Consider the following 25,803-nt stretch of genomic DNA (forward strand, 5'->3'; position numbering starts at 1 on the left):
CAAAACATAAACAATGATTAGTAACTATGATGCAATATGAGCATGACAGGTAGGTGTTGCTTGGGAGATGACCAAAAGTGATCAAATGACAACAAAACTTGACAAATGTGGTATGGATGCATAGTTGACTCAGGTAGGAAGGTAATTGATTTGGTGTAAAAATCATGTGGTATCAAAACTTGGTAAAGAAATGCTGATGCTAAATTTTCAAATTCTCACAATGGTGAAGGGTGAAAGATTAGCTAACGAATATATGTATTTTTGTGAAATGTGACTTACAGTGCAAATTAAGGGTTCATAACACTTCACTAGAGCTAGGACTATTGAAGGGAAGATAAAATGCAATCTAATAAAGACTAAGTTGGCATTAATTTTTGTGCAGCCACATCTTGGACATTTGACTTTGAGTTGATGTATGCCAATCATATTTTTGGACCAAGAGCGGGAAGCTGTGTTGAGTTAAAAGAGCAGATTAAATAATATCAAATAGCATAACTAAAAACAAAGACAATCAGTGAAGAACACTTAGCACAGTAATTACATGGTTCATTATTATGAAGATAAGACATAACACAGTGAAATACATGGTTCACCATTAAAGGTTACATCCTCGGGAAAGCAGGGTAATATTTTTATTCACTGTTAAGCTAATACATAGTTTGCACTCATCATTTTATAGTTATACAAATGTTTAACTCTTTAAATATGACGAGACAACCAGCAAATGAAGAGATGGAGGAAAGAAATGGTCAGATGACCATTGGACTTAACATTGTCAACAATCTTTCACTTAAAAGTCCAACCTGTACAGTCACAAACAATGATATCCTCTGCATTTCATCTCTTAATGGCACATTTTTATCAAGCCTGGAGAGGCTTTGTAAGACTTAATCCTCTCCAAATTTTGTTAAAAAATACTTTGGATGAGTCTTCTCTAGGTCATGTCAGAATCAACAATTCTACTGTAAAAATCATCCTCCCTAAATGAGTGTCACTGGAAGTGGAGAGCACTTCAAAAACACCATCTCCGACTTAAAACACAGTGAACACTGAAACATCAAACTGTCCATCACCAAGATAATTTCATTTGTACTTTGTTTCAAATTCATATGCCAAAGAAGCAACAGTTGATTCATTGATAATCCTCAAAATTTCGAACTAGTGATTTGCAGAGCATCCTTGACTTGCATCTCTGTATACCAAATCAAAAAGATTTTCTAGGATATCATTTATTGTTGGCACAAGGTTTTGTTTTAAAAGTTATAATCTTGTAGCAAATGGATTTAAATATATGCAATTCATATAAATATTGTGTAGCTGTGCAAAGTTAGGGGAGAGTGCAAAACTGAACTTGGTGGAGTACCAAAACACAATGCAACATGAAGATTCATTGTTGCTGATACTTTAGTCTTTGACTATCTATTGATAAGGAAGTCATTGAATAAATTTTTTCTCTGTAATAAAAGGAGAACAGAAACTTGGGCGCTGCATTTTAGTATTCTTCCTTTGGAGTGATGCGTGGAGCAGCAGATTTATGGAGCAACAGTGAAATATAAATTGAGGCACCACACAATATTGTGGCTGTATCATTTTTTGCAATCTGAAATCCTCAAATATAGATAAGGCGCCAAATATGTTGGTATTATCTGTATAAGCATTGTTTGCTAGGTTTCATATCACTGTTGCATTGAGAAGTATGGTACACATTCTGCAGTTTGTTTCATTGTTGGTTTTATGAGCATTGAAAATAAATGCACAGTTCTGGCGTAGGGGAACTATTGGAACATTTTGTATTCCACCTTTGCAAGTGCAAAAATGGAATAGTGATTGCAATTACATTGTAGAGAATATGCAATTTTATGCATAAATTGGGCAAATGTGTGTGTCATGTGGAAGCGTGAAGGGATCTTGGCAAGAAAATAAACTTGCACAGATTATCTCAAGGCACAAATTGGTTGAGGGATGGGAATAAATAGAAAATAAACAAGATTGGAGTATGGTGCATAAAATTATTGTCAATATAGTGTTTAAAATCTTTGTAAGGTATCTGTGACTTGTGCAACAATGTGATATGAAATGGCCCAGTCTACGTAATGCCGCATATAACAGAATGTTGACAAAAGTACATGCAAAATATGAAGGCATAGACAATGCAAGTGACTTCTTTGACAGGATGCCTGCTATGCTATATTTGGTTACAGGGTATAGTGAAATTACTTTATGGGCAATGTATTTCACAAGAAAGTGATTCACTCTCAAGTGAAGTTTAGTATATGAAAATCATTTTATTACAGGGTATATCATTCACGGGAAATATTTGCAACTTACATTTTATTCTAAGTTGCCAGTATGGGTACGTGATACATGTACTAGTATGGCAATTTTTTTCCCTTGGGTACAGTGTGTGCGTGTAAAGAAATATACATAAATTGTAAAACTAAATACATTTGATAGTATGATTTTAATTTTCATGAAGTGAATTAGTTTCTGGATTCTATGGATGATTCCCCCATTTAGTTATGTCTTTCATCCTGCACAAGCTTTGTAGTCTAAAAGACGTGTAGAAGAGTATGCCAAAATTTGTGATACTCTTCGTCTCTCTAAACTCACATAACATAGTGGATGCTTCCAGATTTCCTCGAGCATTTAGTCCTTAATGTCTTACCACATCAAATACCACTCAAAGGAGATGATAATACCCTCAAACATGTGTGAAGGTCGCTTGCAAAATAGAAAGCACAGAAAAATGATTTTTCAACACAATATGAATGAACATAGATAAATAGTGTATTTTATTCATTAAGCACACTAGTAAGCTTAGAATGTAAAAGTTATACATGCTTATTGAGTTTACTAGGGATTCAAACCAACTTAAAATATCTGCCTTCAAGTTCACACATTGCTGCAAAATGGGTCGAGCTTCGCACATAATACATGTCCCTTTTGTTTTACAAGCATATATACAGTATTTGAGGACCTAGAAAAGGAAAGAAAGGAAAAGAAGACACAAGATAGGAAATAATAAATGCCTGGATAAAATAAATTTTAGAAAATCCTTTATGAAAATATCTGCCAGTGAATCTGCCAGGAAAGAGAGTCATTGTGCTTGCAAACATTAAATAAATTACAATTTGAAATTTGCCCGAACGTGCCTAAAAAAGCCCTCCATGCCTTTGGTCACACTCGATAACGTACCTTGTGTACAACCAGGTATACCCTTAGGTGAACCCATATCCATACGTACTAGATATTGGTGCTGGAGGCCTTAAGGGCATATTTGTTAACTCAGATTCTACTCTAGCAAAAATAAAGAGGGAAAATGGGCTAAAAAATGCTGTTCAAATTTTATTGTACATCCATGTGCAGTTGCAGATTATAGGGCTTAAATGGTGCCAAGTGTTAGATTTATGGCCAATCCAATCATTCTTCTTGTCATAAAGTATAACTTTTGGGTGTTGTTTGAGGTTGGTCTTTGCTAGGCTAAGTTACCAGATTCTCTCTAGCAACCCTCAAAGTCTGGTTTGATTCTATACAAAGTCTGGTCCTTGTCAAATTCTATCCAAATTCTCTTGCAAAACTACGAATTTACTGCAAATTTTGTCAAAGGAACCTGGCAGAATTTGCAGCGAATTTGAAGAATTTTCTGCCCAGTGGCCAAACTTGGGCTAAATTTGGTCTCAAAACCATTTTTTTTGACCTTTATAAAGTGTTATATTTTTGCCTAATTCAGTCTATTTGATCCTCCCAAGCCTAAAGTGACCACTAAAAAGACCAAAAAAGATGGTTTGTCTGTCATTTATGAATTTGTGGATGAAAATGAACACTTGCTTATACAAGAAACGCAAATTGACAATAGTTGACATCCAAATTGACGATTATAGAGGAATTTCATTAAAAAAAATATGATATCATTGAATCCAGGGCTTAAAATTTGAATCTCATTTTTTGATCTAGCCTAGTAAGAAATCCTCTAACCAATACAAAAAAAATTCAGATTACTGCACTTATCTTTTCACAATTACTTTCATTGTCAAACTGTCCCCTTGATATGGAAATATGTTCCATGCATGTGATCAAGCAAGTGTATCATGTTGTATGTATGACTAATCCTATTGAACCGAAACATGGATATGGTGGTGTATTTTGCTATGTTGCTTTACTATTAGCATAGTGATGTATGGACTTATTTGTTGTTACATACATACATATATATATACACACACACACACACATACATATGTTTAGAAAAACATATGTTTTTGTACAGATGAACCCAAAACGAGACCAAACCCAACCCCAATTTTTTTGGATGAATCTTGAACCCGAATCTCGAACCTGCATCCGTACCAGAATCCAAACCGGCAACTTAGTTGCTAGGTCTTGTTGTGCCTTACAAGTCACATCCCACTTGATCACTTGATTGAGTGGGGGCCACATTCTTTTTTTGCCTTTTTGTTTTTTGGGCCTTCGATGATTAGAGTATGAGGGATATCGAACACCCAAGTCTAATTTCCCTTGCCTTTACTTGGTTTTTCTTTTTTGATCTTCTAGCAATTAAAGGTTCAGGGATGCCATGGAAACATGACACACCTAATGCCCTAAACCCTGATTGGTCCTATTTGTTCTTAGTGTATAGGGGTTGGCAATCAACCTTTTGGGGATGCCATGGAAATGTGATGCCCCCAATGCTTGATAGTGACACCCTTGATGCCCTGACCCCCAATTGGTCTTGCCTGTTCTATGTTGTTGGGGTTTGGCAAATGACATTTTGAGGATGCCACAGAGGTGTGACATCCCCAATGCCTAAAAGTACGATGCCTTGAAGGGCCACAACCTCAATTGAACACGGAAAGATCACTTGGTGGCTTACACATACTTGTGTCACTTGACCCTTGCGTCTATAAAAGAATATTTTAGACACTCATTTGTGTAGACAACTTTCAGCAATCTGAAAGCAATTATTGAGCAACTAGTGCATCTTTTGTGAGGGAGATTTTATTCGCTACAATTTAGTGATGTCTTGGAATGTGCGTAGCATGGATCCAATGACTAGCCTTTAGTTTTTCGTCGATTTGAGGTAGTTTTCTCAAGTTTCACCCTTGTTTTTGCTATTTCCCTTGTTTTCTTTTCAATCGCTTCTTTGTTTTCTTTGTTATTGGTTGTTTCGTCATTGTTGTTCGATAATAGCAGTAGGCTTAGCAGTTGAGTAGAATAGTTTTAGGGGTTTAGCATAGTACCTTCATGCTTTCAATCAAGTGTTATTTTATCATTTGCTATCCTAGGAAACCATGTAGAATCCATGCAAAATCCATGCCCTTGGCAAATTTGGAAGGCGAACGATAAAAAAAACCCTAATCGAGTGTATGAATTGAACTCAAAACGAGTTTTTCAAATCTTAAACTAAAAAACTGAAAACCCGCTTAACCTTAGTTGCCAGATGAAAATTTGACTAAGTCCAGTTAACCTTAGTTGCTAGATGAAAATTTGACTAAGTGCTGAAATTTCAAACATTCGATGCCCTAATCCTTGAAAGACCATGGTCTTTTTGATCAAGGGATCAAAAGGTCCCAAGTTTCCAAGAGGGATCAGGGATCCTAGTTCATTCGAAGTTTTGTCAGAGGTTAAGGGGATAGTCATTTTAGATTGGGCTCTAATCTCATCAGGGTTTAAACCCTTTACATATGCTTAGGGGACTATTTGAGGTTGTCACCACCCCTAAACTCCAAAAGGGTTGAGGATGGCAACACCCTCGATCCTTGTAAGGTTATGTGCTATAAATGAAAGACAAATTGCATCCTTCAAACAACCGTCACAAGGTCTTCAACAAAGCCATTTTTAATGCAAATGTGAACAAAGTAGAGCTTGAAGACATGAAGAATTGGGCCAAATATGTTTTAAAGTGTACTCAAGATTGACTTACAATGTCATTGAAGATGGACCTCATGCTGAAAACTAATGGAAAGGATTAGATACCCAAAAGAAACCCTAGCTCTTCAAAGAGTAGGAAAGAAACACCTCCAAAGCAAACCGCTCCTCACAGCTTGCTAGGCATTCTAGTGCTGTATTTGAAAAAATACCAAGCCAAGTGAGGAAACAACAAAAAGAAACAAGGAAAGATCCATTGCTGCCACTGCTAGCCCTACCACCACTAAGACCACCACCACTGTTGCTGCTGCTGCTGCTACTACTTCTCCTACTATCACCAAGACCGCCACCACTACCACTACTCCAACAATGGCTAATGCAACTTCTCCTATTGCTAGTGTTTTTGCTGCAACTACAACATATGTTCCTTCTTCTCGACACAAAATTCAACCAATCAAGATAATGTGGAAAAGAATAAATTTGGGCAACCTTCTAGGCTCTACAAGAGATTAATGAAAGGGCCTCCACTTCCTAAGGCCATGGAAGCACAAAAGAAGAAGAAGAGGATGCAACTCCCTTGTAAAGAAGGAAAGCTACTAGGTCTTCTGTACCATGGACTCCTATTGTAGGAGAGACCACATCTGAGGAGAACCTTTTAGAACCTCCTACTGAACAAGAGAACCTTTTGGAGCCTTCATCTCATGACATCCCAAAATTCCATGGCATTGAATTGGATCTGGACATTGGTCTGAATACACATGAGGAAGGGGAGGTTAAAAAGGAAAAGGAGTTTTTTTAGATTGATCTCTTGACATCACCAGTGTCAAAGCATCACATGACACTATAGCGTATAGCCATTGAAGGATAGCTCTAAGGAAGGAATTGATTTGCACACGATGTTAGGAGAGATGGATGTTGGAGGTAAAAGTTCCAATAGATCCCCAAGAAGGACTCCCAGGATCACCTCTACAACAACAAAAGGAAGCCACTCTCAAAAGGGTGCAACCTTAGCAAGTTGAGGAGACGGAAAAGGGAAGTGGAGTGAAGAGTAGAGGAAAGATGATACTCCTTGGCAAGAAGCCCAAGATACCCCATCTTCTATAGGCCATTGAGCCACTCCTATAGGCCATGATACATCCTCACGAAGACAAGATGAAGAGGTAGAGGGCACAATTATTGTTTAGGTATGAGTACATATAAGCCATCTACTTCAAGGTCCTGATGTGAGGTTTTCACACCATCGTCCCATTGCGAATGGGGACCCTATCATTTTGCCAATAGGTTAGGTCTAGGTAGTAGTGCAAGTTTGGTGGCAATTCAGAATTTTGTGAGTCTTCCCAAATCAAGGAGTGTTAAAGTTGAGCAAAAAGTTGCAAAATTTGGCCAAGTGTGAAAATTGGAAAATTAAAATTAAAGTTGAGCCAAAAATATATAAAGTTGCCTTAGAAAATCGCCATGAAAGGGAAATAAAAGGAAAATTATAATTGAAATTAAAATAATATTTGAAATTAAAATAATATATCTACCTTCTCTAATGATAGGATTGCCACATCAAGGAGTGGATTCCACCTTCTCAAATGACAGGGTCACCACATGAAGAAGTGGATTCCACCTCTTCAAGTGGCACTGACACATAGAGAAGTGGTTTCTACCTTCTCAAGTGGCAAGGTTGCCACATTGAGGAGTGGATTCCACCTTGTCATCTGGTGATTGTCAAATTAAGCAGTGGCTTCCACCACCTCAAGTGGCAGGTTGCCATATTAAGAAGTGGATTCCACCTCCCCATGTGGCAAAGGAAGAAGTTAAGAGTTATTGGACAAAGTGAAGAAACTTAATTTTAAGGATTTCATAAAGAAAGATGAGGCCTTAAAATGAGAAAGGTTGGCCCAAGCTGTAGTGTGTACGTCTGGTCTAATTAGACCAGGCCTAAATTCAATTGAATATGGGCTTAAATATGGTCCCAATGGCTGATGTGCAGATCTAATTAGGCCAAGCACTATATGAAATGTGTGACCAGTCCTCTAACAGCTAGTGTGTGGCCTTGGGCTTTCAGATCAGACCTAAAAGTTTAAAACCAATGAAGTATGGCCCCAAACTGTGAAACATGTGGACCCAACAGTTTTAGGGCTGGCCCTTGCTCAACCGTATAAGCTTAATCAGGCCCAAAACCCAATAGGATCAGACACAAGTTCAATTTAGGATGGGCCCTATCATGAAACATATGTACCTTAATTCTAAACATGGGTCAAAATGTAACGTATGGCTCAAAACTCAATGATGGAGCCTTAAATAATGATAAATTACCCCAAATAGGTTGCATGTGGGCCTGGTCTGATTAGACCAGACCCTATTTCGATCAAAGGAAGTGATGAATCGATTTACAGGGCAAGGCATAGGCCCTAAACTTGTAATGTGTGGCCTTCATGCTAAGAATTAAGCTTACATTTGAACAAGCTAGGCCCAAATCAGGGCTAAAGGTGATGTGTGGTCCAACGATTAAATGCAGCTGCATTTTCATGCAACGCTCGGGTCTAATTAAGCCCAAGTTATATAAGAATAGGTCCCAATTGGAAGCGTGCAACCTCAGCATTGTGGGGGCAGCCTTGTCAAGCAATTTAACTTCAAATCTGGGCATTAATAAGATGCAACATGCCCAATTGAAATGTGTGAGCTTAATTGAGCTGAATTCGAATACGCATTTAAGTGTTGGGCTCTAAACTCTAAGAGGGGAGGTCTTAAACAAAATATGTCTGCTCATGTGGCTCTAGTTGGATCAAAATTTAAATGCAGCTCCCTTTTATGAAGCATAAAGATTCTAACTTCAATGCAAGCTTGGTGCCGTCCTAAATGTAAATTCAGTTCCATGAAAGGTAAAGGGCGAACAGAACTCTATGCAAGGCTGCTAACAAACCAATTAGAAAATTAAATCAAGAGAGAGGTGGTCTATCTAAGCAATGGGAGAAATTCGATCCAATTAGAAGGCCTTAAATTTGAAATTTGAAATCACAAGGAAGTATTAAATTTAATGCAAGATGCAATCATCAGGATAGACATTCAATGACTATCAGTCCAAATTTGAAGCCAATCAGCATTGCATTCGGGAAGTGAATCCATGACATCAACTATAAAAGCTGTGCGTTTCAACCTTGCAAATAACATATTCAAACTGAATTGCAAGCATAACTGAAAGATCTTGAACTAACTGGGGCAAATTATGGTGTTCTTTCTAATCATTTCATTGCATGACTCCATAAAGGAGTTGATAAAGTTTCAATTATATCATTTTTTTCTAAATTTGCTGGTCAAAGGTTGACGATTTACTAGCGTTCACCAGAAATGAACCTCTGATTTCAGACCATCCGTCACCAAATTGAACTTAGTTCTATCAACATTTCAATAAAGGACTGGGATTTAAAGTGATTACCAGTGCAAATATTTAGATTTTAAGCATCTACTGTCAAGTTAAAGTCTGATTTTGATCATCATAGATGATTTCAAGGCCTGCATTGAAGAAAAGTCATCATAAGACTTGAAATTTTATGTTTTGCTGCTATATACAGTGATTTTCAGAGTCACCCAACTCTGTATCAGACTTTGTTATTTATAGCACAGTCCCCTTCTTTGTTAATATCAGATTGAAATAGAATTGGTAAGAGTGCCAGGGCATCTATGATTGAAATTTGATCAATTTTCCAATGTTTTTCATATCATTGTGTGTCCTAGGTTGACTAGGTTTTACGTCTGATATAAAATTGCAGGAGTTTGATTTCCATACATCAACATGTAACAACCATAGATTTTAATTTAATTTTCATGTAATCAAATAAAAATTCTAATTAAGAGTTGGTGTTGCAGGATAAAAAATGGAGAAAGGTGGTGTGAGCTCAAAGTCTAAGGCCAAAGTTAAGGAGAAGAAGGATCTACCAGCTAAAGGGAGATGCCTCAACAATGTAATGGTTTTCAATGTAGATATGATGAGGATTGAGCAATAGGAAAGCGATTCAAGGCAAAGTCCTAGACCTAAGAAGGAATCCAAAATTAACATGAAGGATTCGATGATCACAAGAGGGCAAGATATCAATTCAAAGGGGAAATTTCCAAGAATGAAGATGATAATTCATGAAGATGAAGCACTTGGAGAATATGAGTCATTCACAATTAAGGGCTCAACAATGATCTCCCATCATCAAAGGGGGGTATTTCTAGTTTGTAGGTTGAGCATGCTGTGTTGGTAGTCCTTTCCCTCAACCAATTAGACTATGCCAAGTGTCACAGTGGAAGAACTTCACAATACTCTGTCTAGATTCATTGAATGTACTAAAGAGAGAAAAGGGATAAAGAAAAGAATATTTTCAAAGGTTGCTTAGTGTAAATACAACTGGTATCATCTTATTGGTCCATTAAATGGTAGCTTCTTTTTCATGTTTTTTTCTTCTATAAGCTTCTATCTAACCTCTTCTCATTGGCTTGCAAAATATTATAATTATTTGATTGGCCCATTTGTTTGTGCATCTTATCTAGTGGTTAAGCGCAATCTATTTTCTTGTTGTTCCATGAAGGCAATGTAATTTTCTAATTGGTCCACATGGTGGTGCCTAATGTAATTGGGTAGGTATTTAATATTTGTAGCTATGGTTATGGAAACCCTAATTAGGGCTTATTGGGCCATTGACTTTGATTTTATCTTGTCCATTCATTATAATAGAGCCCCTATATAAAGGCTTGCTATCATCATTTGTAAATGCTATGTTGGAGAATTGATACTACCAAAATTGTTCTTTAGCCTCACTTGGCAAGACGGGGAAATATATTTGGGTCAACGTTAAACAGTTCAAGGGCATTTTAAAACGTAGACTTGCTCGCTTGAAATGTTCACATGAAAAGCAGAAACACGTGCAGCGATTGCATAAACAAGAGAAGAAACAAAAAGATGCTGTCAAAATGTGCCCTCCTCCGCACTTAGGTGGTGACAGTCATTTGTGCAGTAGCAGCAACTTTGTTGACCCTGTCATGTATAGCCCTACCTCCACACCTCTCGCTTGGTGCCTAGATCTTTATGTACAAGAACTTTTAAGAGCCAAGAGGAGGTTGGAGCTCCTAGAGGCTAAGGAACAAGAAAGTTACTGCAATATACAGGTGCTAGTTGCAGCAAATAAAGCTCTTGCAAACAATAACAACGTTTTAAAAGCTCAAATCTCAACATTGCAAGAAACACTTTTAGCAGGGAAGCTTGAATGGCAGAACATGAAGGATGAATGGAAAAACTTGAATGCTACATTGGAAGCAAACAAGGTCACAGCAAATACCAAGCCATCTCATAATAAGGAGAGAACGATTCTTCATGCTAGTTCGTTGGGAAAGGCAGAGGTTGAAGAGGAAAAGAGAAGTTTTTTAGAAATCACCAAAACTTCGGACAAAAACAGCAAACACCTTGATCTGGCAAGGGAAGAGGCAAAGATTCGTGTAAACAAACAAGACAGAGAGGTCAAGGAAAGGCAGTTTAGGGCATCCAATATAATTATCAAAGGAATAAAAGATTATGGGGAAGGCGAACATACCCTCGACTTAACGAGGGATTTCCTACAAGAAGTGTTGTTGTGGCAAGGTAAAATATGCCAAGCTTGGAGGGTTGGCAAATCACACGCTGAGAGAAATAGACCCATCAAGGTAGTCATGCCCAGTATTAGCGACAAACAAAATCTACTTAACAAAAAACAGCTCTCGAGGGGTTCTCACTTCTTTTTAGAGGAGGATCTAACTATGAGACAACAAGAAGAAAGAAGGGTGGAAATGGAAAAAATCAGAACAACTAGAAATGAAGGCAAAAGAGCTTGGATTTTCAAGGGAAAAGCAATTATTGCTCATTTTGGCCACCGCCCCAATGAAGGGCAACAAGTAGGCAACAAAGGGGCGACAGGGGCGATAACAAACACTTTAACATGCAGCGATACAACAAGATCAACAATCACGCTTAGTGATGATAACTCAACTCCGAGTCTTCCACATCAAAACAAATAGCAATCAAGCTCAACCCAGGCGTCCTTAAGTTTAGTTTGTTGGAATTGCAGAGGTTATCCATGGAGACGTGGGCCTGGGTTAGGGCCTATTGCGGAAGGCAAAGACATTATTTGTCTCATAGAGACACATGAGCATGTGGGATGTAAGACCCCATTGTTTGAAGGCTACTGGAAGCTGGCAGTGTGGAATGAGGCAACGCGAAATGGTAAAGGTCATGGAGGTATAATGGTTCTAGTAAAAGAAAGAGAAGGTCGTGCCATTCAATTGGAAAAGACTGATTCTAATAAGCAATTTATATGGCTCAAAATCGTGGAAAATAATACTCTTCTCAGGATCGCAGCTTGTTACTTTGCTCCACAGGTATCTAAAACTTATAAAAAGTGCGGCTTAGATCATAATGACCCCTATGCTGCGTTAAAGAAAGATGTTGCTGTTTTTTCGCAGCGTGGGGATGTTCTTGTTGGAGATTTCAATGCTAGGACAGCAAATCGGCAAGCAAGTATTTTCAGCTCCCAAGTAAACGATAACCCTATTTGGCTCACAGAAGAGAGAAATCATCAATGGGAAAGAATATCCGAGGATGCTAAAGGCTGCAATCATTTTGGGGAAGAATTGATCATTCTATGTGGCACATTTGATCTAATAATATGTAATGGTTTGACTAGATGGGCTAAGTTGGGCAATTTCACTTGCAACACATACAACGGGGCAAGTGTAGTAGATTATGTAATTTGTTCGCAGAATTTGTATGAGAATATTGAAGAAGTTGAAATTGGAGAGCACATTTGGGATCTCAAATGAGATCATAGACTGCTGTATATAAATCTGTATTGGGCAAAGGATAGGCAAATTGGGGCAAAAAACCAAGGCCCTCAACACCCCCCTTCTCAGGGCAGAATTTTGTTGACTTCAGAAAACAGTAACACTTTCAGAGTTACTCTTGAGGAACTTTGTATGGGACACCCTATGTATAAGCGTTTTGTTAATAGTCATGATTTATCAAATCTGATTCATGAGGCTCTTTCAAAATGCAAGAGAGGAAAAAATAGAAAATTTGAAATTAATTGTTTTCCAGTCAATTCATGGTTCGACAAGGAATGCAAGAGGGCTAGGAGAAACCTAAGGGAGTCAAATAAAACTAACCTTGACATTAAGGCCTACAAACAGATCCTAAAGAAGGAAAAAACTGATTTTACGTTCACAAGGAGAGAGGAGCTAATTTTCTTGGGCAGAAATAACCCCAAACTTTTTTGTAAAGAACTCCAACCAAGGAAAAAGAAAACTGAAAATAATATTACTGCCACCCAATGGTTTGAATATGCTAAGAAACTTTATGAACAAGAGGGTGGAGTGGGACAGCCACCTTTGGTCAACGATACTACAAATCTTTTCACTATGCAAGAGATAGAGATAGGGATTAAGAAGTTGGGTGGAGGTAAAGCAAAAGACCTTGTTGAGCTTTAAGCAGAATATCTGAAGTGGGGTATGAAAACTCTTGCACCACACATCACTGAAATCTTCAACAAAATCTTCCCAGAAGGGTTTCCAAAAGATTGGACGATCAACCTTGCAATACCACTTTTTAAGAGTGGTGATGTTAACAACCCCTCCAACTACAGGACTAGAATGATCAATCCCCTCTTTGCTAAACTTTTTGGCAGCGTGATAGAAACTAGGATCAGCAAATGGGCAGAAGAAAACCATAAATGTGCTAAAGGGCAAGCTGGTTTTAGGCCAAAGCACTTGATAGTGGATCACTGTGTCACTCTAAGGCACATTATTGAAAAAGAGTGAGAGAAAAAGGAAGAGGTTTGTTGTTGCTTTGTTGACTTTAAAAAGGCTTTTGACACTGTCCCTAGAGACAAGCTTTGGCTCAGGATGGAAGAATTGGGGATTCCTATGCATCTCAGAGCTGCTGTTCATAGGATGTATGAAGAGGTGAAAGTCAAAATCAGAACTTCAAATGGCATTTCAGAATGTTTTAGGAGCGATTTCAGGGTCAAGTAGGGTTGCCCTTTATCTCATACTTTGTTTGGTTTATATATTGACAAGCTAGAAGAGTGGTTAAACATGCAAAAGGGTGAAGGCATTCAGCTAGGTGAATTTGTAATAAAGCTGCTCCTATATGCGGACGATCTCATTTTGATTGCCAAATTTGCCTATGGTTTACAAGATCATCTATCTTCTCTTGAGAGCTTTTGCAGAATGGTGGGGATGCAGGTCAATATCAGCAAGATTAAGGTTATGGTTTTCTCTAATAATAAAAAATAGCATCAACATGAGTTTTATTACAACGGAAATGTTCTTGAAGAAGTTGCGGAGTATAAATACTTTGGCATCGATTTCAACAAAAAACTAAGCTGGTCTAGTTGCAGGCATAAAAGGGCATTAGGTGGGTGGAAGGCTTTTTATGCTCTTCAGAACAGGTGTTGTGAAGTGGAGTTGTGGGGTTGGAAAACTATCCAAACCTTGTTCGGTCTTCTTGTGCTGATGGTTGTTCTTTACGGGTGTGAATTATGGGCCAACAACACTACTATAGCACAATGGAAACAAATCAAAGGAATCCAAAAGCGTTTGATCACAAGCAAGTTTAAAATAAAAAACATTGTTCCATATGATATCATGCTAAGTGAAATGGGGGCTGCTCCTATCAAGGCACTTGCTATGGTTCGCCTTTTAAGCTATCTAAAAAGAATCAGAAAAATGGAAGAGGATAGATGGCCTAAAGTTGTCTTTAGTGATACACTATGTAAGCGAAAAAGGACATGGATGCAACAAAACATCAAATGGATGAGTAAATGGAATATTCAATTCAATATGTGCCCCACAAATAATAAAGAAATAAAGGTCTTTGTTATGGAGAAATTCTACAAGAGAAATTGGGGAAGTGAGATCGGGAGGAAGAAAATATATTATATAAATGAGTTCAACCCCACTTGTGATCAACTCCAAAAAGCGTACATAGGAGCCAACATTTCTTGGAGGGATAAAATTCTTATCACTCAGCTGTGAACCAACTCTCACCAACTTCCTTGTGAGACCGGGCGTTGGAAGAGGTCAGAAGAGAGAATTTGTAGATTCTGCAATTCTAGGAAAGTGGAAACTGAACAACACTTTATTTTAGAATGTGAGGCCTACAAGGACAGCAGAGATAAATTTGCGGATACTATATGTGACAGTTCTTGGCATAACCTATTCAACAAAGAGTACATTGAGCAATTGGGTGGGCTCATCATCATCCTACACAAGAAACAAACGGAGCTACTTAAGTCTGCTTAAGTTGTGTTGCTGTCCCATAGGCTATTTTTAGCCTCGTGGATGTTAAATTTTTATCTATCTATCTTCATTATGGTGCTTGCACAGTGGATATATATGATCATTTTGGAGTATTGCATGGTTCTTTGCATCTCTCACTCATGTTAGGATTTCATTTCATGTTGAATAGAAGTAGATGGATGAAGGATATTATTGAATGGTGATTAGTGGTGGAGCTAGTGCCCATACCTTTTGGTACTCGTTGTCTTGTATTCTTTTAGACTGAGTTAGAATTCGTACAACCTAGTCCTTTGCAATTGTTGGTTGGAAGTGAGTGAATGAATAGCATAAGTCCCTTCGTGATAACTTGCATATCACATCATTATAATTGAGTGTAAGTTCACAATAAGAAGGAACCTTGGGGTTTCTCTTTTGATCACACAATTTGCCTATATTGCTTATCAAATGAGCATCCTTACTCAAGAGAGTTGGAAATTTGGTGTTCAATCTCAAAATACTAAGTATTTAAATTTGTATGTTGTAATGGATCAAAAGTCACATCAACATGTCCACTCCTATGTGGTTATCTGAGATAGTGCATCAAAGGAAGTAGATCTATCAAGATGTGGATATTTGAGATCTGTTAATTTTGGATATTACCTTTAGAGCAGCAAAATTGAGGAGAAAAGCATGCAAGATATCCCAAATATCTGCAGATGCAAGGGAAAATTGAAAGGCTCAAACATAAGTCTTGCTTATAGATAAGATGGAATAGGACATGGTAGAAGAAGACTATTAAACAGAGGAGTTAGATTTGGGTGTACCCATTGGAGAAGGTGAAAAAAGTTGCTTGCATTAATTTGTTACAATCATTTTCAAAAGGATGCAAAAAGGTGAAGGCACCAAGGAAGACCTACAGTTGTAGGTTAAAGAACCTAAAAGATATATCTATTGGCTAATAGGCCCAATTGATGCTTCTACACCCTCTTCAATCTTGCAGGCAACATTGAACTCTGTAGGCCAATCATCCAAAAGAGACTCCTTTTTGCTAGCATGTGTGGAGTGGAGGAAAGAGATAGAGGAGTTAGGGGAAGAAGTGATAAGGACAGTTTTGACTTTTTATGAATTAATGGCAGAGAAAATGAGTATTCTTTGTAATATAATCATAGGAGGATGGAATCGAGATTGAAGAAATGATGCTTATGTCGGATAATTACATCTTTAGGTTGATAGTAATGAAAAGCACGAGGGCTTATGAAAGCAACCGTTGTTGAACTTGAAGACTCAAGGTTGTTGGTTAGATGGCTAAGGGTTGTAAAATTAATCATTAAGCCATGTAGGGAGATAAGGGAATGTATGCTTAAAAGAGAATTAATATAAATATCTTGATGCAGTGGGTATAAAATTTTGTAAGAGTTTTCATGCACATTTTGGGAATCAGATACAAGGTGAGAATTGTTGATGATATTGTACATGAATTTAAGTATATTCTTCATGGAGAGTGTACAAATAAATCGTGCTTATGAAAGCAACCGTTGTTGAACTTGAAGACTCAAGGTTGTTGGTTAGATGGCTAAGGGTTGTAAAATTAATCATTAAGCCATGTAGGGAGATAAGGGAATGTATGCTTAAAAGAGAATTAATATAAATATCTTGATGCAGTGGGTATAAAATTTTGTAAAAGAGTTTTCATGCACATTTTGGGAATCAGATACAAGGTGAGAATTGTTGATGATATTGTACATGAATTTAAGTATATTCTTCATGGAGAGTGTACAAATAAATCCTTTATTTGGATGGTTAGGGTAAATCACGAATTGTCAAACACGGAGAAGGAGAATCTCTAGTTCAAGAATAAGAAGAAAGAGCTGAGTTCTTTTCGAAAGAACTTACAAGTTACTTTGTGCTGGAGTAGAACTCCATTGCCAAGATCACAACCTTCAAACATGCCTACATAGAGAGAAGACAATATTTGACTAGAAGATGAAAATGTATTGAGATAATAAATTAATGCACACAGAGTTGGTAATAAGTTAATAACTGACAAGCAAACTACCAAAACTAAAAATTAAATTGGTTAAGTAAACTTCATAATAGCCAACACCCCCCTTACATGAAACTTAGGGAGAATATTATTATGCAAAATGAGCAAGATGTAACATGCAAGATGGGTTCGACAAAGTGGAGGAAAGGAGAAACCACACGGGAAAGAACTCTACACAAGAGAGAAACAAACAAAATGCATGTATGGAGGACTCAATTACACCTCTCAAGTACTAGTACATCATATATACAATCAAATATTCCCGTGTGGGAAGAAAAGAGACAACATAGCCTCCTATAATGAAGAAGCTCCAATGTCGATGAAGGATGCCTACACACAAAAGATGACCCAATGCTTACAAGCTATACATCTCCCCTTCAGAAGAAACAAATCCACTGAACAATGAGAAAACCACTCCAAGGAAGTCTCCGAATAGTAACCTTTGAAAACGAATTAGGAGGCTCGAAGCACAAGAAGCCTCCTCATACTCATGATCAAATTGAACCAATAAATGTGACAAAGCAAGTGAATGAGGAAACTCATTGATATTGATCTCCAAAGATGTATCGACAATTGTGCTATCACCAAAGAGGAGAGAAAACCTTTCAAGTATGTCTCCCAAATCTGCAAGATGAGACTAAACAAACATTTCTTAAATACCTGCCAAATACTCATCCCACAAAGCTAGATCTAGAATACAATGATCAACTTGTCGAATACAAGCAATCTCCAAATGTTGACAAGCAGGCAGTGGAGGAGGAAGATCATTTCTATTATTAAGAACAAGGTTCAAATGACCAAATTTCTCACAAACATGATATAGGTCCTTGGTGGAAGGGTGTACACATCATCCAAAGAAACACCAACATCAACCACACTTGTAGAAATAGTCTCTCTATTCCCCACATCTCTAATGAATGCAAAATCTGAAGTGAACTCCACTATCTTACCTTGTGCTCCATAAGTAATTTGATATATTGAAAGGAGATCAATGGTCAAGGAGGGTACACAAAGAACATTATTGAATGATCCCTCAGGGCCTCACCCATATCAATAGAACTTTTCCAATCAATTTTCATGTACATATTTTTACCCATCAAAATGTTTGGTGAATTACAAGACTCAAAAGTAGAAAACATATTTGTAGAAGATGCCATATGGCGATGCACTGAATTCAAGAAGCCATCTACCACTCTCAGGAGTAGTGGAACCCAAGAGTGCATTACATTTTCCAAAATATGTATTTCTTGATTGTGTGGATGAAGATGAAGAAGCTGCCAATTGTGATGTTGAAGAAGATGGAGACACTGATGAGGACAACAAACATTTTGTGTTTGAAGGTGTGAAAGATCATTAATCTTCTTAGCATAACACTTTGTGCTTATTACCTTGTCTTTCTTAATAAGCACATTTGGTCTTCTTTTGTGACGATTCCTCTTTAGTAGAGGTCTTGGACTTAGGAGTAGGCTATGAAAAATGATTCTTAAATCTCTCAATATAGAATCCTTATGTTGTTTCTTGTCGTTGCCACCTGAAGCTTTTGGATGTGGGTCCTTTACAAGAAGTGCTTGTGACCTCGAAGGTGTCAATGTGCCCATTTGTGCCAACTTTTCTTGTTCCCTTATGAGTTGTACCGCAAAACCATCAAGAGAAGCTATTTGTGTGCACTACCTAGAGCATTCATAGTAGCATAAAATGTAGAAACAAATGTAGAGTAATTAAGACCAAGCTTAGAGAGAATATATAGTATCAACTGCTCATCATCTTTCTAACTCTACATTCAGATAGTTGGTTGTGAAGAGAATTGAGCTTGGTGAAGAAGTCTTGGATACAATTAAAATGTCTTGGATCAAGATTAATTAGTTCATTCTCCAAATAAAATTTCATCATCTTATCTAGCCTACCAAAGAGATTCTACAAGGTGGTCCAAATCTCATTGGGATGTGTAGAAGATGCAACTTGATATAAAAGATTAGGAGAAATGGACAAAGAAGAGTACTAAGAGCTTCATTTGGTCTATCAAATCATTATTTATTTTCTATGGTACTTGTGAGTCAGGATCTTAGCCATATGTGATTCTACGCAACTTCAAGGTTAGTAACAATCCATTTGTGACCATGATAATTATATGGAGTTAGAAGTAGATATTAATTTTTTATTTTTATTTTTTTATTAATGCCCAACAATAGACCAACAAAGGATCTAAGGGATTGCTACGGACAAAGTAGGAACCCAAAACAAAGTAGGAGCACCAAACGCTATTTGGAGGAACCCAAAACTTTGGACCAATCCATGATTAAATAAGACAATGCAACAATATTCTTTACAATATCCAATCAACTCCTGCTGTGCACAAGAAATTGAGCAAAATTAACATTCAACTTCAATTGAGTAAAAACATCAATCAAGAAAAATTGAGAAAAATAACCCAACCACTGCATGGATGATAGATTTCTTTTTCATTGATATATGATGTGCCAAAAAACCCGATTCAAAAGTTTTATTGGTTTGCAGAAAAACCTATAAAAGGCATTTACTTTAGCCTGGGCCCGACCCTTCTCTCTCTCCCTCCCTTGATTGTTCACTAATGAGCACTTCAGATTCCTTCCTCACTCTCTTTGTGGCAGCTAGGGAGAAGCCGGGCCCTTTTCATAAAGGAATTGGAACATAGGAGGCTCAGGATTCCTCAGAGGACCAAAATCAGGCTTATAAGCACCAAAATCAGGCTTATAAGCACCTGAAGCTCACCATCTCACTGCCACGATCCAATTAGTAGCAAAAATGTAGTGGTCCCTTCAGGGCGATTGTTGATACTATTTGTGATAACACATGCCAATTACCAATGCTACAAGCAGCAACAAATAAACTGTCAACTCAAAGTCACAAACAAGCATGAATATCATGTGAGAGTACTAGCAAAATATGCGAGCCTATTGTAATGTCCCCATTTGGAATATGTTTGAAAAGTAACTGATTATTAAAGTCATAAAAACATTCTATTTAATTATTTAATATTTTTTATCAACTGAATGATAAATATTAAATATTTTGATTTATTTAATAGACTTTAGAAAATTAATTAAATAATTAATTCATAATTGTGGTATGGGAGTGGAACTGAAAATAATTGTTATAAAAGAGTTCTATGAAGAGGTGAATGGCATGATTTGGGGTGTGCTTATTATTTATTTGATCTAAGAAGTTTTCTCAAAATTTGTTCTCAGGAAAAGGATGCCTGAGAATTCTGCTTTCAGCAGCAAAAATCTACCCCAAGTGGTTCTGGAAGGATTAATTCCAATTCTTCAAATGAGCTTTAATGGAGATTGTAGGAATTTTCATACACTGGAAAATCATTGATGTGTTTGCTAATTCTAGAGGTAGTTATAGGTAAGAGCCTGCAACACAATGGTAAATAGTGAGCCTCTCATCAAGGAGGTCTTGGGTTCAAGCCCACTCGAGCTTAACATATAATAACAATAAATCTCAACAAACAATGATAATAAATAAATAATAAATAATGTTGGCTTCGGCCCCTTATTAAAAAATAAATAAATTTAAAATGAAATTAAAATAAAATAAAATTCTAGAGGTATTTATCTAAGTTACCGAATCCTTTGGTTTAGCCCAAGATCCTGGTTCCGGTGTGAGCTTGATGCTGATTCTGCCTAGATTTCTCCTGGATTTCGGCCGGGCATATAGATTCTATGTGGGTTCCGGCCAAAATCTGGGGGAATCCAAGGCTGTGGGTGCCCACAAACAGGCTCAACATGCCATTTTTTTCTCCTTATTTCAGAAACATACTGCAGGTCTCCAGTAAGCCGCTGCCTGTGTTCTTGATAGATATTATTTATAAAGTTTTCTAGGAGCACCCTTGTGAGTTCAGCAGGGCTCAGAGTGTAGAAGAATCATCCCATTCTTGTTGTATTGGTCTTTTCTTGCCCTTTTTTGAATTATAGGTTTTTCCCTTTGACTAGATTGAATAGATCCTTGGGTCTGAATATCGGGGCTCATCCTTTAGAATTGAGAGGAAGAAAATCTTAGGCTGCCCAGTAATGTAAACTGATATGAACATACTATGGCACTGGTGTATGTGCTGAAACACAATGACATAACAAGATTCACTTTCTTTGCAATTTTTTGTGAACCCGTCTAAGGTATCTGAAAAATGAGGTCAGAAGAGGGAAAATGAGAGCAGAATGATAATGAGGCTCGGGGGCCAGGGGGGGGGAGGTGGGTGGCTGGGCGCGAATGAGGGCAAAATGGTAATGTGAATGAATGGGAAAGGATCAGGATGGCATGTGAATGTCCAATGAGGGTAGGCATGAAAATTAGACATTAAAAACATGTTGGAAATCAAGCTAATGAAATCAAAATCCTTTGCAAGCTTTTAAGAAAAGTTTAAAAAATAACATGATTTTGTTAAATGATTCAGCTGTAGGTGCTAATAAAGTCTTAATATGGCAGCTTGACTGAAAGCCAACTTCATATAGAAATGCTTTAACCACTAAGATACTTCTATTCCTTTAGGGACCCACTCATAAGTTGTTCTCAAGTTGAAAATTTGTTGCTACAATTTTGAATTGAGAGGTGGTGATTTTATTGCGTTTTAGGTAAGATCTTGCTTTTGAAATGTAGTAGGCCTTGTTGGTGACATTATGACGATTTTCTTATGAAAATTTGAATTTGATTAATTGCAAGGACTCAGCTGTAGGCCATTCACCCAACACCAGGTAGAAGTCATGAGACTGAAAATGGCTAATTTCCTAAGAGCACTTGGGAGAAAGGTTTTCCATCTAGGGGTGGTGCTCACTTAGCTCAAGGAGATTGTAAGGTTGAGATTTTAGGGGCTTGGAAGTAGTTATCCCAAATGGGATTTCACTAAAAAGTTTGATTAAGGCGATAACAAGGTGGTAAGGTGAAAAGTTAACCATTAATGCAAAGGGGAAGCTACCTAGAATGGTAGTCCTCTTTTCCTGAATTGCTTGGTCCCCAAAAATCGTAAGATTGTGAGGTGTTGTAAGTATTTTGAAACCATTTAAACAACTGCGAGGTGTTGTAAGTATTTTGAAACCATTTAAACAACTTCCCAAGACCTATACACACTTTCATGACAGTGCCGAGTGGTCAAAGATGTAATCCCAAAGATTCTTTTGAAAATACCAGTAGATTCATATTATTTTTATTTCTGTGATAATCTACAGTGTTACTTGTCTTTGTTCCGTGGCAACCTAGATGAGATGAATAGTTTTTGATTTTTTCCAAATTTCACCTCCTAGATAGAGAATTGTACTACATTATCAGTTACTGCAGTAATGGATTTAGTTTTGAATGTTTCCATAACCGTCATAAATAACCTTCACAAGAACCTCAAGTTATTAAATTTAGTATTATCATAGAATCAAAAGAACCAACTCAATTTTCCTAGTAATCATGATATATTACAATGTTGTCCGAAAACCCAAAACAAGATGGGATGCATGCTGTTCCGAGGAGTTTAATTTTAATATTGATTCTAAGTCATAAGCAAGGAAGCTGACAAATATGTACAAGTTCATAAGAGTTTGGAATTCCTGCCTTCATTCCTTCAAAAATCACACGAAAAATCGAGTATCCAATATCAGACGAGGTTAGTCAGAAATGGTGTCCTAAACAACTCTCTAGATTTCCATTTTATCCCTTGTAAGTTTCATACATATCTAGCACCCATATACATTGTTTGGTAACTTACCTACTGATCATTAATGTGATCAAGTTCACACCAAATTATTAATTAATATTACATTCAATATTGTGAAAACCTTTGTGTTTCTACTCTACTTTTCCCATTTTTTATGCAGGATTATGACTTTTTTCTAATTGAGCTTGGATACAAGTGCTGGTACGAGTTTTAGCTGTGGCACCAGCATTGTCTCAAATTGTTGAATTTGAGTTTCTCTTTTGACTGGGTATGTGCTCATCATCTTCAAGTGATGTGGCAGACAAAGAAGTTCGTAAGTCTTATTCATGTATAACTTGCTAGAGCAACACAGAATATTGAAAGCCAAAAGCTTGAGTTTACGAACGAGGAGCCATCCTGTGAGTAAATTGTTTGTTTTCCAAAGGATACAACTGGAAATAAAGATTGTCTTCCTTAGAAAGATTCAAGATAAAATGAGCTCTAGAGGAAGCAGTAACCATGTTAGAGAGCTCATAGAAAAATATGTACCAAAGCTGATGACTATGAGATAATCTCTCTCTCTCTCTCTCTCTCTCTCTCTCTCTCTCTCCCCCAACTCCCTCCCCCCCCTTATTGATAAAAAAACCATCTAAAGTAAGTATAGTTCAATAACAATGTATTACTATAATGTATCTATTGATGCATTCTATCAATATTTATGATACACATGTTCGCTGACAATGCACCAATATACACACATACCAAAAGATATGTATCTTTCACAGTGTTTCTGCATATGCATCTTTTGGTGGGTTCATATCTATGTGCATGTTTATATATATATATATATATATATATATATATGAGAAACTCTTAATCTTATATCTTAGGACAGATGTATCCATTCAATCTGTGCATGTCCCTAGCCAAAGGACCGGATTATCTTATTCAGATAAGAGCATGTACATTCCTCTTAAACCACGTCTCTAAAGGCTAAATGTTTCACATTTTCATTGAAATCAATTTATGATTTTGTGATATTACAAACAATTGTTTAGAAAATACTGATCGATCAATTTCCTTTTAATGGTGACCTTTGTTGTAGATGCTACAAGTAAGGGACATCTCTTCTGTGAAATCCATGACATGCAATCAGCCTCATTCATTAGGGTATGCCACACCCGACTTAAGAATCTGGTATTTCACCCAATTTCAACATTACATCACACCCCCTTGGGACTTGAATGTGGGGCTCCACTTAGGAAGCGCCAGTATTAACCATTTTAGGTCATTGCATTAAACAAAGAAAAGAAAAATTATGAGTATCAGCTAAGTGTGGAGCATTAATCATTCTTTTGTATCAAGTATCAGAAGAACAACCAAATTGTAAATATTAGTCCCTAAGACAGTCACAACTAAAATACTGTAGAAATGTTCTAATTGCAAACATTTGTTCCCAAGATAGTCCCAATTAAAAAGCACTACCTTTAGTACAGTCTATTCAAACACTGTTTAGCGCAGTTAAATTTTGATAAAAAAGCTCCAAAGAACTGACCTGATGGACATTACCTGCTGTTTACTGAAAATAATGATTCATGTTTGGTTGTCTTTTAACTCATTTGAAAACCTTATACCCTCACTCCGACAATTTCAGATACTTTGGAGAAAATTTTAGAATAAACCACCAAAATCATGTAGTACTTTGCAAAATAATTATATTATCAATCACATTATGTCTTTGGTTTATTGCAGGTCATTGATATATATGGAGATCTAGCATTAACAGAGTATGCAAGGGTCGGGCGAGCCATTTCACTTTATGAGGTCGGTGATAGAGAAGAATCTATAGCAGAGATGGAAGATGTATCAGTCTCTTTAAAAGGATATCCAGGTTTATTCATCTTTGATAGTGAAAGATATGAACCCTTTTTTATGTCGCATCTGTTTTTCTTTTCCAAACATTCATTCACTTTCTTCTTTTTGTGAATTCTAAGCAGAGGTACATGCAGCTTTGGCAGCAGCATTTTATACAGATAAAAAGGCTCCTTTGCTTGCTGAACGACAATTCGCAATAGCCACATTGCTGGACCCTCGCTATACGGACTTGTCCTATGTAAGGGATACAAAACATTGGCCCCCAAGCCTAATAACGTCCTTAGAAAGGTTTATTAACTTGAGTTAGCTGGGTTGAAGAAACCCATGCAACCTATCTAGTCAATATGGTCATTTTGGATGGGGTGAGCACATTTTTCTGTGTTAGTGGTACACTACTTTTGTAAAAGTAAATTCCATCAAGTACATGTCTAATTTGAGTATTCCCCCCTAGCAATTGTATTATTTTATTACACCATTTCACCTCATGTAATATCAACTTCAAAATTTTGCTTCATGTTAGTGTCCAGCCAATCATAATGAACCATCTTTAACATATGTTCACAAGAAACCATCTCTCTTGAGCTTTAATGGTGGACTTGTTAAGATTGCATGATGAGTTCTCTTCTTGTAATTCTACTGTTATTTCCAGTGTGTTAACTGTTATCAATAAAAGCATCTATTATATCAGGTCTGTGATGAATATAGTAATTTTTTTTTTCAGTCTTTCAAGAGTAAAGCTGCATCCGAGAGTAAATATCATTAGCACTTGATTACTAAAGCAGCAATAGTGCAATTTGAGGGAGTTAAAAGGTGTTACTTGATTTCATTTTTAATCTCTGTTTTGAAGCTTTTAGAGATTGGCTGAATGAATTCTGTTCCCTATTCTCAACTAGAATCACAATGAACTATGAAAAATTTCATTTGAGAAATCAAAATATGCCATATTCGGCCCTTATAACTCCTTCCAAATACATTGTATGTAGAAGCACCTTTGGGGCATTTATACATCTCATCCCTTACCCTTTCCACTCCCTCATTTCCCCTTTTCTGTTGGTTGAGACCTCATAGAGGAGAAAGTGGTTTACATCAA

General features: G+C 37.0%; 1 protein-coding gene across 3 annotated transcripts in view; it reads left to right on the forward strand.

Annotated features, from left to right (window-relative positions):
- LOC149534040 (uncharacterized) overlaps positions 1 to 25,400 on the forward strand; it is a 111,694-nt gene extending 86,294 nt beyond the window's left edge. For all 3 annotated transcript variants that reach the window (XM_089803970.1, XM_089803971.1, XM_089803972.1), the window contains 2 exons: positions 24,591 to 24,729; positions 24,836 to 25,400. In XM_089803970.1, the coding sequence (XP_089660096.1) occupies positions 24,591 to 24,729; positions 24,836 to 25,020 (324 nt within the window). In that variant the 3' untranslated portion in view covers positions 25,021 to 25,400. The remainder of the gene's footprint in view (positions 1 to 24,590; positions 24,730 to 24,835) is intronic.
- The last annotated feature ends 403 nt before the right edge of the window (positions 25,401 to 25,803 follow it).

Source organism: Cupressus sempervirens, chromosome 10 (assembly GCF_028749045.1).
Source record: "Cupressus sempervirens isolate cs-2001-9-10 chromosome 10, ASM2874904v1, whole genome shotgun sequence".
NCBI classification, from domain to species: Eukaryota; Viridiplantae; Streptophyta; class Pinopsida; order Cupressales; family Cupressaceae; genus Cupressus; species Cupressus sempervirens.